This window comes from Macaca fascicularis, chromosome 11 (assembly GCF_037993035.2).
Source record: "Macaca fascicularis isolate 582-1 chromosome 11, T2T-MFA8v1.1".
Lineage (NCBI taxonomy): Eukaryota > Metazoa > Chordata > Mammalia > Primates > Cercopithecidae > Macaca > Macaca fascicularis.
The window spans coordinates 88,259,404-88,274,548 of record NC_088385.1 but is presented as its reverse complement, the minus strand read 5'-3'; the positions used below and the strand labels follow the sequence as shown (position 1 = coordinate 88,274,548).

At 36.1% G+C, this 15,145-nt stretch overlaps 1 protein-coding gene across 30 annotated transcripts in view; it reads left to right on the top strand.

Moving 5' to 3' along the window:
• The window catches only part of PPFIA2 (PTPRF interacting protein alpha 2), a 515,275-nt gene that overhangs the window by 301,119 nt on the left and 199,011 nt on the right, over window positions 1–15,145 (top strand). For all 30 annotated transcript variants that reach the window (XM_065524620.2, XM_074007496.1, XM_074007492.1 and 27 more), the window contains one exon: window positions 3,461–3,562. In XM_065524620.2, coding sequence (XP_065380692.1) covers window positions 3,461–3,562 — 102 coding nt within the window. The remainder of the gene's footprint in view (window positions 1–3,460; window positions 3,563–15,145) is intronic.

The following is a 15,145-nucleotide window of genomic DNA, read 5'->3' as shown; positions in this document are numbered from 1 at the left end:
TTTTTGGCCAGAAGGACGTAGTGTTGCAGAAATCTAAACGTTTTAGAATCAAAGTGGGTCATATTTAGCTGTGTCCTTGAACAATTTATTCATCACTGCTAAGCTTCAGTGTCCTCATCTGAAAAATAGGGAGTAGATGGAATTATTCATGTAAAACGGTTAGCTTGGGGCATGGCAAAACAAAGTGCCAACTGCTCAAAGTGGTATTAATAGTTACTATTGTTCTATAAGTAATAAAGCTGTTTAGTTATGAAAGGGCCATGTTTTGGGTGGTTTGAATTTTGAAAGTTAAAGTTGGTTTCAATTTGATATGTTTGAAGGTTAAAAGCACTGAAAGTTTGATGACCGTGGGAAATATAATTTTTCCAAAAATTGAAGCACAAATCAGAAGGGAAAAGCCTGTGGTCAGGGGAAACAAACAACCTATTGTAATCACCCAGTATGAGTTAGGTTGTCTGGGTTCAAAGCCCAGCTCCATCATTGACTAGGTGTGCAACTTTGAACAAATTACTTAACTTCTCTAGGCCTCAGTGAGATTTTAGTAGTTTCTTATGGTGTGTTATTAGGATTGATGAGATAATTAATATAAATTGCTTGGCAGAGGACCTTGCATACCGTAACTGTAAGGTTACAATCAATGTTAACCGTATTTGCTGTTATCGATATGTTTGTAAGATGATGTGAGGCTCAGTTCATATTTATGGTAAGGAGAATAGGTATAGAAAAGAGAACTGTCAGAGGAAAAGTGTTAAAATGTTTGGTGGTTAACTCCAAATGAAATATCTGCCTTTACGTGATCTCAGATACATAGAACATGCTTGTCTAACACTTGTTGCTCTGTGTAGAAGGTATACTATGCTTTGGACCTTCTAGTTCCCCACACTCTTGGACTAATTAAGGGGGATCATGCAAGATAATTGCAGTTGTGTTAGTTCTTTTTCACGTTGCTGATAAAGACATACCTGAGACTGGGTAATTTATAAAGAAAAAAAGGTTTAATGGACTCAAGTTCCATGTTACCGGGGAGGTCGCACAATCATGGTCGAAGGTGAAAGGCACTTCTTACATGATGGCAGCAAGAGAGAATGAGGACCAAGTGAAAAGGGTTTCCCTTTATAAAACGATCAGATCTCAAACTTACTATCAGGAAAACAGTATGAGGGGAAACCGCTCCCATTATTCAATTATCTCCACCTGTTCCTGCCCTTGACACCCGGGGATTATTACAATTCAATGTGAGATTTGGGTGGGGACAGGGAGCCTAACCATATCAGTAGTAATATTATTTAATGTTTCAGATAAGGAACAAGGTCACCTCTAGATGTACTCCAGATCTGAATAATATAAAGGCAACAAACAACTAGGTTCAAAATGAAATAGTAGAAAAGCACTAAACTTGCAGTGTGGAGAATGATGCTCAGAGTTCACTCACTCCCTGTGGCTTGTGAGTTTTGTGAACTTAGACCTACAACTTACCATTATTCAGTATCCTCAGCCATAAGATGGGAGTATGACCCCCTCCCTAGGTGTTTAGAGAGCAAGATGGTATAATGAACATGAAAGTAGTGCCTGAAAGTTGCTAGGACGTTAATAAATGTAAGACTAATCTTGATACATGGAGTCACTAGCCTACTCAGAATGAGTGCCATAATAACAAAAAAGGCCAAGTCTTCCGTGGCCTATAACATCTTGACTAATTTCTCCCCTCTGCTTTAAAAACTTGATTCTTTTACTGCACTTACAGATTTATATTTTCTCTTATTTTCAAAGCACAAAAACATATTTCTCCATTGAAGAAAGTTTGATGATTGAAATACATGGGTGGAAGCCAAAAACCAAAATTCATTCATAATTTCACTGCCTAGAGATATCTAATGTTAAAATTATAATAGCTAATTAGCATGATGTTAAATATACAGATTTTATGTTTTATCTTTGTCAATGTTAATAATATACACAAAATTGTTTCTGAATGCCTACATGTTAATAATGTGCAATAAAGAATCCTCAGGTATCACTTATTTTCTGTATCAAAACTATGCAGTATATGAAGAAAATTTTATTTTCTAGAGAAAGGTTTATTGTTTTCTATTTGTTTTATTTCCATTTACCACATAAATAATATGCTCAGGGTATTAGCAGCATTTAAGCAGCAATCGGGGAGAAAACATTTATCCCTATTTCAGCCAAAATGCAACAATAAACTCTGTCATCTAGAATCTAAGCCCTAAAACCTACTCTGAGATCTTTGAAGTACTCACTTGGGTTGAAGCCATTTCGAGAAACTAAGCAAAATAAATGGTTTGAAGCAAACAAAAATATAAACTCCAAACCTTCCCCAGCTTTTCATAATCATCATATTCATTTTCTTTTCACTAAATTTGCCTCCCTGGAGGTTACATTAACCAAACCTGTCTCCTTCATTTTTTTTTTTTTTTTAATCTTCTGAGTGCCTTCTCAGCCTAGAGCTAAGTTTTCCCAAAAACTTAAATATTTGATAAGCATCAATTTTACTACTGAAAATCACTCTGACAGGTTTGGTGATAATATGGATCTGTTTACTTTTTTTAAATTAAATATTTGTTTATAAGGTAGAATACCAGAATAGTTGAATTTCTTGGTCTTCTTATTAAATAACCTTTTTCTGTGTGTAAACAAACTCTCCACCTATTGGTAAAAATACCATATCATATGATCTCTGATCCCATTTAGGGGAAGGAGGCCAATGAAGATTCCTTCACAGTGTCATTAACCACATGAAGACAGAATTACTCCAGAGCCCCCAATTTTTTGGTAACAATATGACCTATTTCTATGAACTAAAAATAAATATCATTTGAGCTCCCACTGTGTCTTAGGCACTGGTGGTGTAACAGTGAACAGGTCAAAGCCTGTGTCCACATGGAGCTTATCTTTTAGAAAGACTGAGCAATATGCAAATTAATAAGAAAATCTTAGATCATGTTATCAAATCTTAGGCATATTTATTACTTTGCAAAAAAAAAAAAAAAGTAGATTACCCTGCTTCATCTTGTTAACAAAATAAATTTGTTAATCTCAAAGTAGCACGTTTAGCAGGGTTTTGTGTAGTTGTTCTGAAGATCCACTGTACTCTGTATAAACATTGCTGTATAGGAATTAAAGTGTAAGATTTTGGGAGCTGTTAGCCAAACTTAAATTGATTCTGGGAATAAGTTATCATATTAACGTAGGTTCAGTGTGATGTATCTGATATATTTTGAAATATACTTTATACACTATCGTAATAAAATGCATATGATACATATTATGGATTAGCATGTTTTGAATAATGAATTTAAGATACTTCATAACAGCAATATATGTTGACCAGTCAATGGGGTCATATTTCCCCATTCTTTTCATTTTGAAATTTATATTTTGAATTTTGTCTGCTTTTAGATCTTGAATATTTCTCCAAATATTTTTATTACTCTTCCAGGAATTTGCTGCACTGACAAAAGAATTAAATGCCTGCAGGGAACAACTTCTAGAAAAGGAAGAAGAAATCTCTGAACTCAAAGCTGAAAGAAACAACACAAGAGTAAGTGTAAAGCAGCCTTCTTGGAATTAATTCCATTTGTAGTTCAGTGCATTACATCTAACACACATATACGAAGAAAATATAAGCATTTAAAACTTTAGAAATACTTTAAGCAGATAGTAACTCATAGTCAGTTACTTAAAGTAAAGGAGGATATACTGTAAAACTCAAAACAGGAAACCTAAATTATAGTCACAGCTACTAAATCACTATGTTGCTTTACAAAATGTTCACATTCCTTCTGGCCTTTACTTTATTTGACTTTAAAAAGAAGATCTGGATTTCAATAATGGGTTTCAAACTTTAAAAGGTTGTTTTGAGGGTAGGGTAATCCCTCAGAGGCTGGAAATGGGCAAGAGAGGAGAGTTTTGGAGAAGAGGAAGAGTTTAAATTATGGGCTGCTACAAAAGAGTGGCCTGGATTTGGTCCTCACCCCCAACCAGCAAAAGGTTTTTTTAAAAAAAGGAAAACTAAAGACCGGGCGTGGTGGCTCATGCCTGTAATCCTAGCACTTTGGGATGCCAAGGCAGGCAGATTACCTGAGGTCAGGAGTTTGAGACCACCCTGGCCAACATGGTGAAATCCAATTTCTATTATAAATACAAGAATCAGCCAGGCTTGGTGGTGCACATCTGCAGTCCCAGCTACTTGGGAGGACCTGGGAGGCAGAGGCTGCAGTGAACCGAGATTGCATCACTGCACTCCAGCCTGGGCAACAGAGTGAGATTCTCTCAAAAAAATAATAATAAATAAATAAAAATAAAAAGGAAACAAAAAATAGTGTCAAGAAAAAAGAAAACACTCAAGAAAAAAAAATCTGCCCATTAAAAGTGGAGTGCCTTTATGTTTTAACAAATTTCCAAAGGGATGTCCAGTCACAATATTCTAATTTCACAAAACTCATGGAATTTGCCAGATTCTACTGTTGTAAAACCATGTATTTTCATCAAGCATATGATATGCCATGTAACATTAAAGTTCAGAATTTGATAAAACATGCTTTATTTTCTTTCAGAAAAAAAAATTACTAAATTTTATAAAATATGTAAATTACCACATTACCCATACAGAAGTACAGTTTACTAAATGGAAGTAGAAAAAAAAAAAAAAAAACACTTTTATGTAGATGTAAGTTCAATTTAAATACTAAGTTGGTGAAAAATAGTCTAAGTGTTATAGCTATAAGAGATTAATCCTGAAAAAATAGATATAGCTAACAGCCTATTCACTTTATGAGTCTTACAGAGTAATATAAAATACAGTTCTACTAACTGGGAGCTTGTGCCTTTAATGAGAGATAGGGTTGCTTGCATAATGGTTACATGGTCAAACTGAATTTATGTCCTTATTTATCAAGGTCTTATTTATGGTAAAGAGAATTAACATACATGCATACATTGAATTGGTTTTCAATGATACTTTGATGAACCAGTCTAATGGATTGCCTCAAACACGGCATGACAAGGGCAGTTTAGATCACATTATCAGGTATCAGATAATTTTTTTCTGTTGCCCTCTTCCTTTCTATATATTTCCTGCCCTTGATTTTTTAACTTACCACTGTGTTTTCATGCAAATTTGAAATTTATTTATACCGTGACATTTATTCCGCCCTATTACACTATGTTATATTTTAGTACCTTAGACTACATTCCTTGATTTAACACAGCACAGTCAAATGTAAAAGTAGGAGCAGAAAGCTGAGAATGCAGGGAAATACAAAGCTTTGGTTAGGTTTATAACTAATGCTCACATTTAAAATGCACCAGACACTCTTTTATTAGCTGTGTACGTTCATCTAGCCTTTTTTCTTCAGTCCCTTACTCCTTTCTACACCCCTCTGGAGATGTTATACTTATCTCCATTTTACAGACCAGGTAAGTGAGCTCAGAAAAGGTCAGATAACTCGCCAGAAGTCACACAGTTGGTAAATAGCAAAGAAGGAATTTGAAAGGTAAGGTAGTTTAAATCCAGAGCCTGGGCACTAACCATGAGGCCATCAGCATTATTACTCAAAGACTTGTTATAACTAGAGAGGACATTGCTTAACAGTCAGACCACCACAGTATGGAATATCTAGTTGTGATGAATTTTAGAGAGCTAAGAGATTTGGTGACAGAGTCCATACGATTTTCATCATATTGAACCCCATGAGGCCCAGAAATACCTGAGGCTATTGTGTTTGCAAAGGAGTCTTGGATAATAAAGGGAGGAAGGTGAGCCACATGTGGAGTACCTATTCAGTAGTCAAAATGAGAAAAATACAAAGTTCCTTTAAAATAACAGTAACAGATATTGAAGCCATTGATTTTAACCATGCATAATAGTTACTTTGAAAATGTGAATAAGGCTGGAAAATACTTTTCTACCCTCCTTAAGGCAGTGATGTGGAGGATTTTTGTTGTTGACTACACCAAGGAAAACAGATTTATGAAAACTCCCTTGTACAAAGTATTGATTATATAATAACTCCTTAAGTTACGTAACTACCTCTCACCCTCCTCCATCTCCCAGAAGAAGTATATCCAGGGCTGAAAATCAAATACATCTCTCTTCCCACCAAATGCCTTATCAAATGTTGCTAAATAAAACCACTTTTATAGATTTTATGGTTGTTTATCTTTCTAGATGTTGTGCTTTTCTTCTTACTATCTGTGTGCTGGTCACAGAGACAAAGCAACAAGCTAGCGTTTCCTTCTCACATGTAAAGAAACTTTAATTGATGTCAGATTGTGAGCAAATTTAAAGTATAACTGGTAGCTGGGCATGGTGGCACATGCCCGTAACCTCAGCTACTCGGGATGCTGAAATAGGATAATCGCTTGAATCCGGGAGGCGGAGGTTGCAGTGAACAGAGATCATATCACTGCACTCCAGCCTGGGCAACAGAGGGAGACTCTGTCTCAAAAAATAAATACATAAATAAATATATAAAATAAAATAAAATATAAAGTGTAATTGAGCATTCCAGTTTCCAAGGTTCTGATCAACGTGTGGCTCACTTTACATCAAGTAGTTAGCATATGTTCATGAACTGAGCCAAATAACATAAAAAGCTAGTCCATGAAACCATGTGTGGATGAGGTCATTTGTATTAATTTTGAATATTATCAAAAACAATAGATCAGAAAAAATCCTTCTGTGTAATTATATTTGAATGAATTATAACATCTCCCAAAATAGAAAATAGAAGTTCCAGTGGGAGTTGAATGAAGATGGAGAGTAAAAATGATAATAGCTAACATTAAAATCTAAATGTTTTTATAAATGTTTTACATGTTTAACTCACTATATTCTCATAGCAGTCTCATTATCCCCATTTAATTCAAGAGAAAACTAAGGCAGTAAGTAACTTGTCCCAGGCCTATAAATGGCTTATAAATAAAATACCCAGAGAGTCCACTACTTCCTTCTCAGTTTACCCACAGACTATGTATTGAAGAAATCATATTCCTATGTCACCCACAATTCACATGTGATGCAAAGGTATTATGTTTAAAGAACAGAGTTTGTTCAGATTTCTTTTTTTTCTTGTTTTTAATTCTTTTGAGATGAGATCTTACTCTGTTACTAAGGCTGGAGTGCAGTGGCGCGATCATGGTTCACTGCGGCCTAGAGCTTGCTGGACTCAGGTGATCTTCCCACCTCAGCCTCCCAAGTAGCTGGGACTATAGCCACATGCCACCCAGCTAATTTTTATATTTTTTGTAGAGATGGGGTTTTGCCATGTTGCCTGGGCTTATCTCAAACTCCTGGACTCAAGCAATCCACCCATCTTCACCTCCCAAAGTGCTGGGATTACAGGCATGAGCCACTGCTCCTGGCCTATTTAAATTTTTGTAATTCAATCCTAATTTATTGTGTGTTAGTCATGTGAAAAGTCAATGTGCTATGTTTTTATTCTGAGGTCAAAGCTGAAATGCATGGCCTGGCCACATGTTATGTTTTCTCTGCAGAAATACCTTGTTGACATTGCAGAAATGTGAGTGAATGAAAGAAAATCAGTCATCACTGCAGTTGCTCTTAAACCCAACTGCCTCAAGTTATTAAATTAAGAATATCCTAATACAATCATTATAACGTTATAAATAATTATACAAAAATAGAAATTTCAAAAATTTATAGTGGATATTTATAGAAACATACGAACAAGCTTTTGTTCAATATTTTTACACTGATAAAAATGTAGAAAAAATATTGAAACAAAATTTGTTATTCCTAAAACTCCTCTGACCATCTTTGGCAAGTATATGTTTACAGAAAGTTATATTTATAGAAAATAATTTATCCCTGGTGTTATTGCAACTCAAAATGATCAATAAGACATGTTTTGACAAAGTTTTCTGAACTAATGAAGAGGTAAAGAAAAACTGGGAATTTTTATGTAGTTACTGCCTGTGAATGTCAACGTGAAGAACATTTTTATTGTCAGAGTTGTTTCAACTATTGTTATAGCTGACGATCTCAAAGGATGTTTTAAATTGTTCATAATGTTTTAGAATGTAACTATTGTGTGACTTTGAAAAACGTTATGGTTTTGAGAAACAGTATTCATATCACGTTATGATTTTGAGAAACAGTATTAATATCTAGTTATATATAATAAAGCTGTAACTTGATCTCATGGATCATAAACGTAAAAAGAAAACTTAATTGCATTTGAAACATTTCTTACCATGCCCTCACTTTTGTTTTGAGACAAAACAAAATTAACAGATATTGAGATACAATTAGACACATACCACTACTAAAGAAAATTTTTTTATTATTGACAAATATCTGTCTATACAAGTTAATAATATCATCCAAACATTATTTCATCAGTGGGTAGAAAATACAGTCCAATTCAGAAAAGGAAGAATTTCTCAGTTGAAAGCAGATAAATATTCTACATGTGTGTACATGCATGTGTATGTATAGTTATTTTTGAAAGTTCTATGATAGGATATGATAAATACAAGAATAAATAGGACAGGACATATGCCCTCCCAACAGCTATTTCAATTTCATAATCAAACATGTACATAAGAAACATATGGGATTTTAAACATTGTTTAAGGGTAAAAGATATGGAGTGGATTGAGTATGAAGGCAACCAGTTTAAAGGTTTTCGTTTTCAGATGTTAATGTCATGCTATATGACCATACTGCAGCAGCCAAATTAGTCTATGGGGAAGAATGAATTTCTATTTCAGTGCCATTTGTAATTGGGAATATCTGTTCACAAGGTTGTGTTGAATTAAGATCTAATAGGAAGTTATATAATTTTAGAAATCCTTACAGAATCATAGTAAAGTAAAAGATTTTGATTACCTAGGCCATCTTGCTTTTCAAAACAAAACAGTCCAAAAAATTCCCAATGATGCATGATGTGTGGGTTTGTGTGTATGTGTGTGTGTCTGTGTGTGTATGAATATATGATACATATGTGTGTATACATATATAGGCTATGGTCATTTAAAGAAAATTCCAATTTAGATTCATGGCCATTCACATAGTCCCTGCAATCCTTTGAGTATACCAGAGAGAGTTCCATTTGCACTTTCTGTGAGAATTACTAAATATTAGGCTAAAGTTGTAGCTACCAGTAAAGGAGTGTAATTAGTAGATTGTTAATGATATCTTAGATAAGTTTCACTTTTTGTACTCTTAATTTATTTACCTTTATTTTTAACCTTAAATTAGGCCATAGCTAAATGCCAGATGAGAACATCAACCTGAATAATTTATGTTTATCGTTAACCCAATTCAGCAAGTATTAAGCACATATTATGTAGAATATTTTCCTTGGTATTGAGGATAAGTGAAATTGTTCATCCCTTAAGAAGTCTGTTTATATTAATAAAAACATATTTAGTTTTTATTGTGATGTAGATGAGAGTTCCTAATTGCACAAAACAGAGCATATAGCTTGGCTGTTTAAATCAAGACATTAATTAAGGCATATAAGAAATCTCTAAAGTGAGCTTTCAGGCAGTCTCTAGGACCACATTTCTTAGCTTTGCAAATTTTTCTAATACGCCGAGTCCCAGAAACATGCAGCCTCTGCCACTACCCCTTCCCAGCGTGTTTCCTCTCTGCCCCCTCAGGCTCACTGCCACAATGGTGGGGTCTGGTTGACTGATCTTAAGTCACATGTCTGCCACCTAGTGGTAAACGTTCCCAAGAAATGTTTCTTGGATTCTATACTGGGAAGATGGGATTCAGATTGTGAGGAACTATCAAACAGTCAGGGGGAGGGGTAGAAAATGAGGAAAATTAATGGGTAAAATATGGTAACAAGGTAAAGAAAACAGAAAAGAGAAGGCCGGGCACGGTGGCTCAAGCCTGTAATCCCAGCACTTTGGGAGGCCGAGACGGGTGGATCACGAGGTCAGGAGATCGAGACCATTCTGGCTAACACAGTGAAACCCCATCTCTACTAAAAAAAAAAAAAATACAAAAAAATAGCCGGGCGAGGTGGCAGGCGCCTGTAGTCCCAGCTACTCGGGAGGCTGAGGCAGGAGAATGGCGCAAACCCGGGAGGAGGAGCTTGCAGTGAGCTGAGATCCGACCACTGCACTCCAGCCTGGGCAACAGAGCCAGACTCCGTCTCAAAAAAAAAAAAAAAAAAGAAAACAGAAAAGAGAATAATGTATTAACTAACGTACGTTATATACATATACACACACACAAATATGCGTCTGTGTGTGTATATATATGTATATAGTGTGTGTGTATATATATATATGTATATAGTGAGTGTGTGTGTGTGTCTGTATGTCAACAGAAAAGTATTGATCCTCTTTTCTCTACCGGTCACAGGTCCTAGTTCGCAATTATAAATTCCAATTATAACCCTTGATTTCTGGACTTACGTATATGGACCCATAGTTATTCCAAGAAAGACTCTACCTTACTTCTATCAGTAGTTCTGAGGATATACTAATTCCAGGATGATAGCATTCCTACTTAGCAATGTATTATGTCCATGCTTGAATTAAAATAGTCTTGGCTCATTTAACCATTCTATAAGATCGGTTACTTCTAAATGATGTAATAGTGTGATAAAATCAGGGGTCCCTGGGAGCATCCATCAACTGCTTTACTCTTTTCATTGTAAAATCAGGTTTTTTTTTTTTTTTTTTTTTTGTCTGAAGTAATGTTGTGTATGATAACATGACTGTAAGCAAAAATTCAGTAAGATGGTGTTTCTGGGACCGGGCGCAGTGGCTCACGCCTGTAATCCCAGCAGTTTGGGAGGCCGAGGTGGGCGGATCACAAGGTCAGAAAATCGAGACCATCCTGGCTAACATGGTGAAACCCCTTCTCTACTAAAAATACAAAAAAAAAAAAAATTAGCTGGGCGTGGTGGCAGGTGCCTGTAGTCCCAGCTACTCAGGAGACTGAGGCAGGAGAATGGCATGAACCCGGGGAGGCAGAGATTGCAGTGAGCCGAGATCAGTCATTGCACTCCAGCCTGGGCGACAGAACGACCCTCTGTCCAAAAAAAAAAAAAAAAAAAAAAAAGATGGTGTTTCTGGTAGAAGTATGGCCATTAGAGAAGGCAAATCCATATCCAAAAAAGGGGTTTATTACAGTGAAGAAAAACTACTTTCTGTTTAATAGAAAGGATTTGATGTAATATGCTTGCTTCATGGTGAATAACTGGTCTCCAGCTGTATTTTATCATGGCAGGGCTCAAGTTAGATGGCTGCACCTTACTGCTGGGCCTCCGCCATGGTGGTAACTCCATCAGTCTTAATCATGGGAAGCCCATTTTGTCAGGTTTATGACCCTGAAACCATGGTCACTTCTTTATGCACACTGAGAAAAATGACAAATGAAATAGGCTGATATCTACAAGGTAAATCAGTTTGTCCACCAGGTTACTGAAAGACTCTTACAGAGTGAGGACCAGAAAATTAGTCCTAGCTCAGAGGTGATATTCACAAATTTTGATATTTTGTTTTCCTCAATACTATGACTCTAATAGTTACAGATCCTTTGGGAGAAGGTTTTCTGATTATCTATCACGATATGACAAACTATCCAAAAACTTAATGACACCAAACAACATTTTAATATGCTCATAGACTCTCCTGGGCCAAGGATTCAGAAAAAGAACAGTGGGGATGGCCCTTCTCTGATCTATAATATTTGGGGTCTCAGCCAAGATAACTGGTGACAATGATGTGCTGGTAAATGATTTCTTTTGTTAGCAAAATAAAAGCACTGATCTCTGGTGTTTGCCAATTTCCCTAGTGTAAATACTTCCACCATGGTTGATTTCAAGCTATGTTGATGTTACTCAATGCCAAGTTGGGAAAAAATTCACAGTACTGAACCATTATGTAGTATTTCTACCTTTTAGGTAAAATAGATGTAAATAATCTAAGGAGCATAGATAATAGTGAAATGTAATAAAAATAATTAGGAATTAATATACTTGAAATGTATACTATCTCTTAAAAATATTTTTATTTAATTATAAGCCTATGCAATTTAGACATAATGATTGCGCTTAACCACCAGCTCACAAAACTCCTGAAAATTAAAATTAACAATCAGCTCCCAAAGCCAGAAGACATCTGTTCTAGCAAACCATTTGCAGGGGATGACTCAAATATTTGGGGTTAGGAAGATTTGCTTGTGAAGCAGATTCTTCATGCACATGTCTGGTGCCTGAGCTGGAATAGCTGAAGGACAGGTAGACTCAGTTGGAACTGCACACAAGAGAACCTACACATGGCCTGTCCATCATAACAGTCTTGGAATACTCAGACTTCTTAGATGATAACTCAGGGACCTAAGAGCCAACATTCTGGTCTACCAGTTGGAAGCTGCCTGGCCTTTTAGGACCTAAGCCCAGAAATCACAAAATGTGACTTCTGCCATACTTTGTTGGTCAAAACAGTCACCAGTCCACCCAAATTTAATGGGAGGGGACATAGACCCCCATGTCTCAATAGCAGGACAGTAAAAAAAATTGATGACTATACAAACTCGCCTTAATTTTTTACAAATATCTAACTGTAGGCTGGGAGTGGTGGCTCACACCTGTAATCCCAGCACTTTGGGAGGCCGAGGCAGGCAGATCATGAGGTCAGGAGACTGAGACCATCTGGCTAACATGGTGAAACCCCGTCTCTACTAAAAATACAAAAAATTAGCCGGGCGAGGTGGTGGGGTCCTGTAGTCCCAGCTACTCAGGAGGCTGAGGCAGGAGAATGGTGTGAACCTGGGAGGCAGAGCTTGCAGTGAGCCGAGATCTCACCATTGCACTCCAGCCTGGGTGACAGAGTGAGACTCCGTCTCAAAAAAAAAAAAAAAAAAAAAAATTTCTAACTGTAAACTGACTCAGGTATAGGATTTGGAGAAGGCCAAGACAGTTTACCAGGTGACTCAAGTAAAAAATTATTCCCCCAGGTCTAGGGATTTTATTATTAATATTACTTTATTAATACAACCTAATTCTTGATGTCTTATTAACAACTCTATAATCAATTAGCTATCACAAAGATCCCAATGGATCAAACCATTCTGCCTATTATAGTAACCACACATAACTTAGCTTAGGTAGTTAATTGCTATTACTTAGCCTCTGCCACTGCAGAATTCTGTCATCCCCAGGGAAATCAAAGGGTTCCTTTTAGGACTAGCATCTCTCCATTTTTATTCTTTATCTGTAAAGAACTGCTGTTCTGGCAGTTTTGTAGGTCGTGTGTTGCCTTTTTTCCCAATCTATTTCCCAATGCCTTAGTGAAGATAGTGTCACTTTGGTCATCTCAAGGGAAATAGCTGGGGGTGAGCTGAATTCACCATTTTTAACTCTATAAATCATCAGTTTCCTTCTACCTTCTACCCAGTGAATTTTTGGCTTTTACTCACTTGTTTTCGGCCACCACTGAGTTTATATTTTAGTTAACCAATGGAGCAAACAATTAAAACCACTTTTTGGTGTTTGACATCAAAGTTTAATTCAGATTATCTGAAAAATGTCGTCATATTGATTAATTTAACCAGATCAAAAAATGTTGTCCCCCTCTTTCTGTTTCAGTAATATTAGCATCTACATATATTTCCAGATTTCTGAAACTACAAATTAGCAAAAGCATACAGGTCTATTGATTTGAAATCCTTCTCTTTTTAGGTTAGACCTTGTTATTTACCTCTTCATATTTTAGAAGTCTGGAGGCAGAAAGAGGTGTTTGTGGTGGAACATGATGAGCAGAGGCTTCTTCTTGTAAGATAACTGCTTTAAGTGAAGTCATTCTGTGGCCATTAAGACAAATAGAACTGGATTCATCACAGAATCAGGAAGACTTATTGCGATGAGAGTATCAGGGTAACTCAGACACATCTGAATCTTTCCAAATGTCCGTTTTATAGTTCTTGGGGTGCCTGCTTTTTTTCTCGGAGTGATGGCAAGATTTCTACATAAGATTCCTGGTAAGGCTGTGAAATTATCATATATTGTAATTCAGTGACCTCCCTTAGATTAGACTTTGTATTTTCTTTCTGTTATGTTTTGGGATCTTGATAAGAGGCTATCATGAGCAGCCATAGCACCTCTTGGGTTCTCTAACTGAGCCTTGACCTATAATTTAAAACCTTAAGCTTGTCATTTTCTTTCTTTAAACCCTTCAGTGCAGTTCAAAGCATTCTGCTCACTTCATTGTCCTTATATTCTTCATGCCTTTCAAATGGTCTATTGTAGCTATGACTCAATCCATCAAAGTCTTACTTACACAGACACCCCATTTTCAGAGAGCTCAGGTGTTTATATAACTAGCTCACCTCTATGTACCATAGAAGACAATCTTCCTTCTTTTGATGCTAATCTATTAGTTCTGTCAAACCTATTCAGGTCAAACATCCCAGGTATCCATTTCTCTGAAGAATTTTGCCAATAAAGATACAAACTATTGCTTTAATCAGTACTTATTCATTCATTCAGTAAATATACATGAGCATCTACCATGTGCCAATCTTCTAGGCACTAAAGATACAGCATGAACAAAATAGATTTTAAAAAATGTATTTCCTTATTGACCTTACATTAAGTTTTGAAAGACAGATAGTAAGCAAGAAAAAATACATAAATAAATATGACATTAGATAGGGACAAATGCTAAGAAGAACAAAAAAGCTAGGAAGGAGATATCCAGTGTTGTAGGTAACCAGGGAAAGTCTCGTTGAAAAGTGGCATTTGAGTTAAAACGTGAAAGAGATGGTGAAGTGGGATAGTCATACCGATATCTGAAAGAGAATGTTTTAGTTAGAGAAAATAAGAAGAACAAAGACCCTGTTGTGGGGACATGGATGTCTAACGTGTTAAAAGCAAAATTAACAAAACTAAACAAACAAAAAACTGCAAGGCAGCCAACATAGCTATACCGGAATGAGCAAGAAGAAAAATAGGAGATGAGTTCAGAAAATTGAGATCCCTTTGGGACGTATAAGGACTTTGGCTTTCACTTGAGCCCAATAAGAAGACATTAAAAATTTGAGCAGAAGTATAAATGACCTAACTCACATTTTAGCTTAAATAGTGTTTTGAGAATAGCCTGAATATGAAAGGCTGAAAGCAGGAGAACCAGT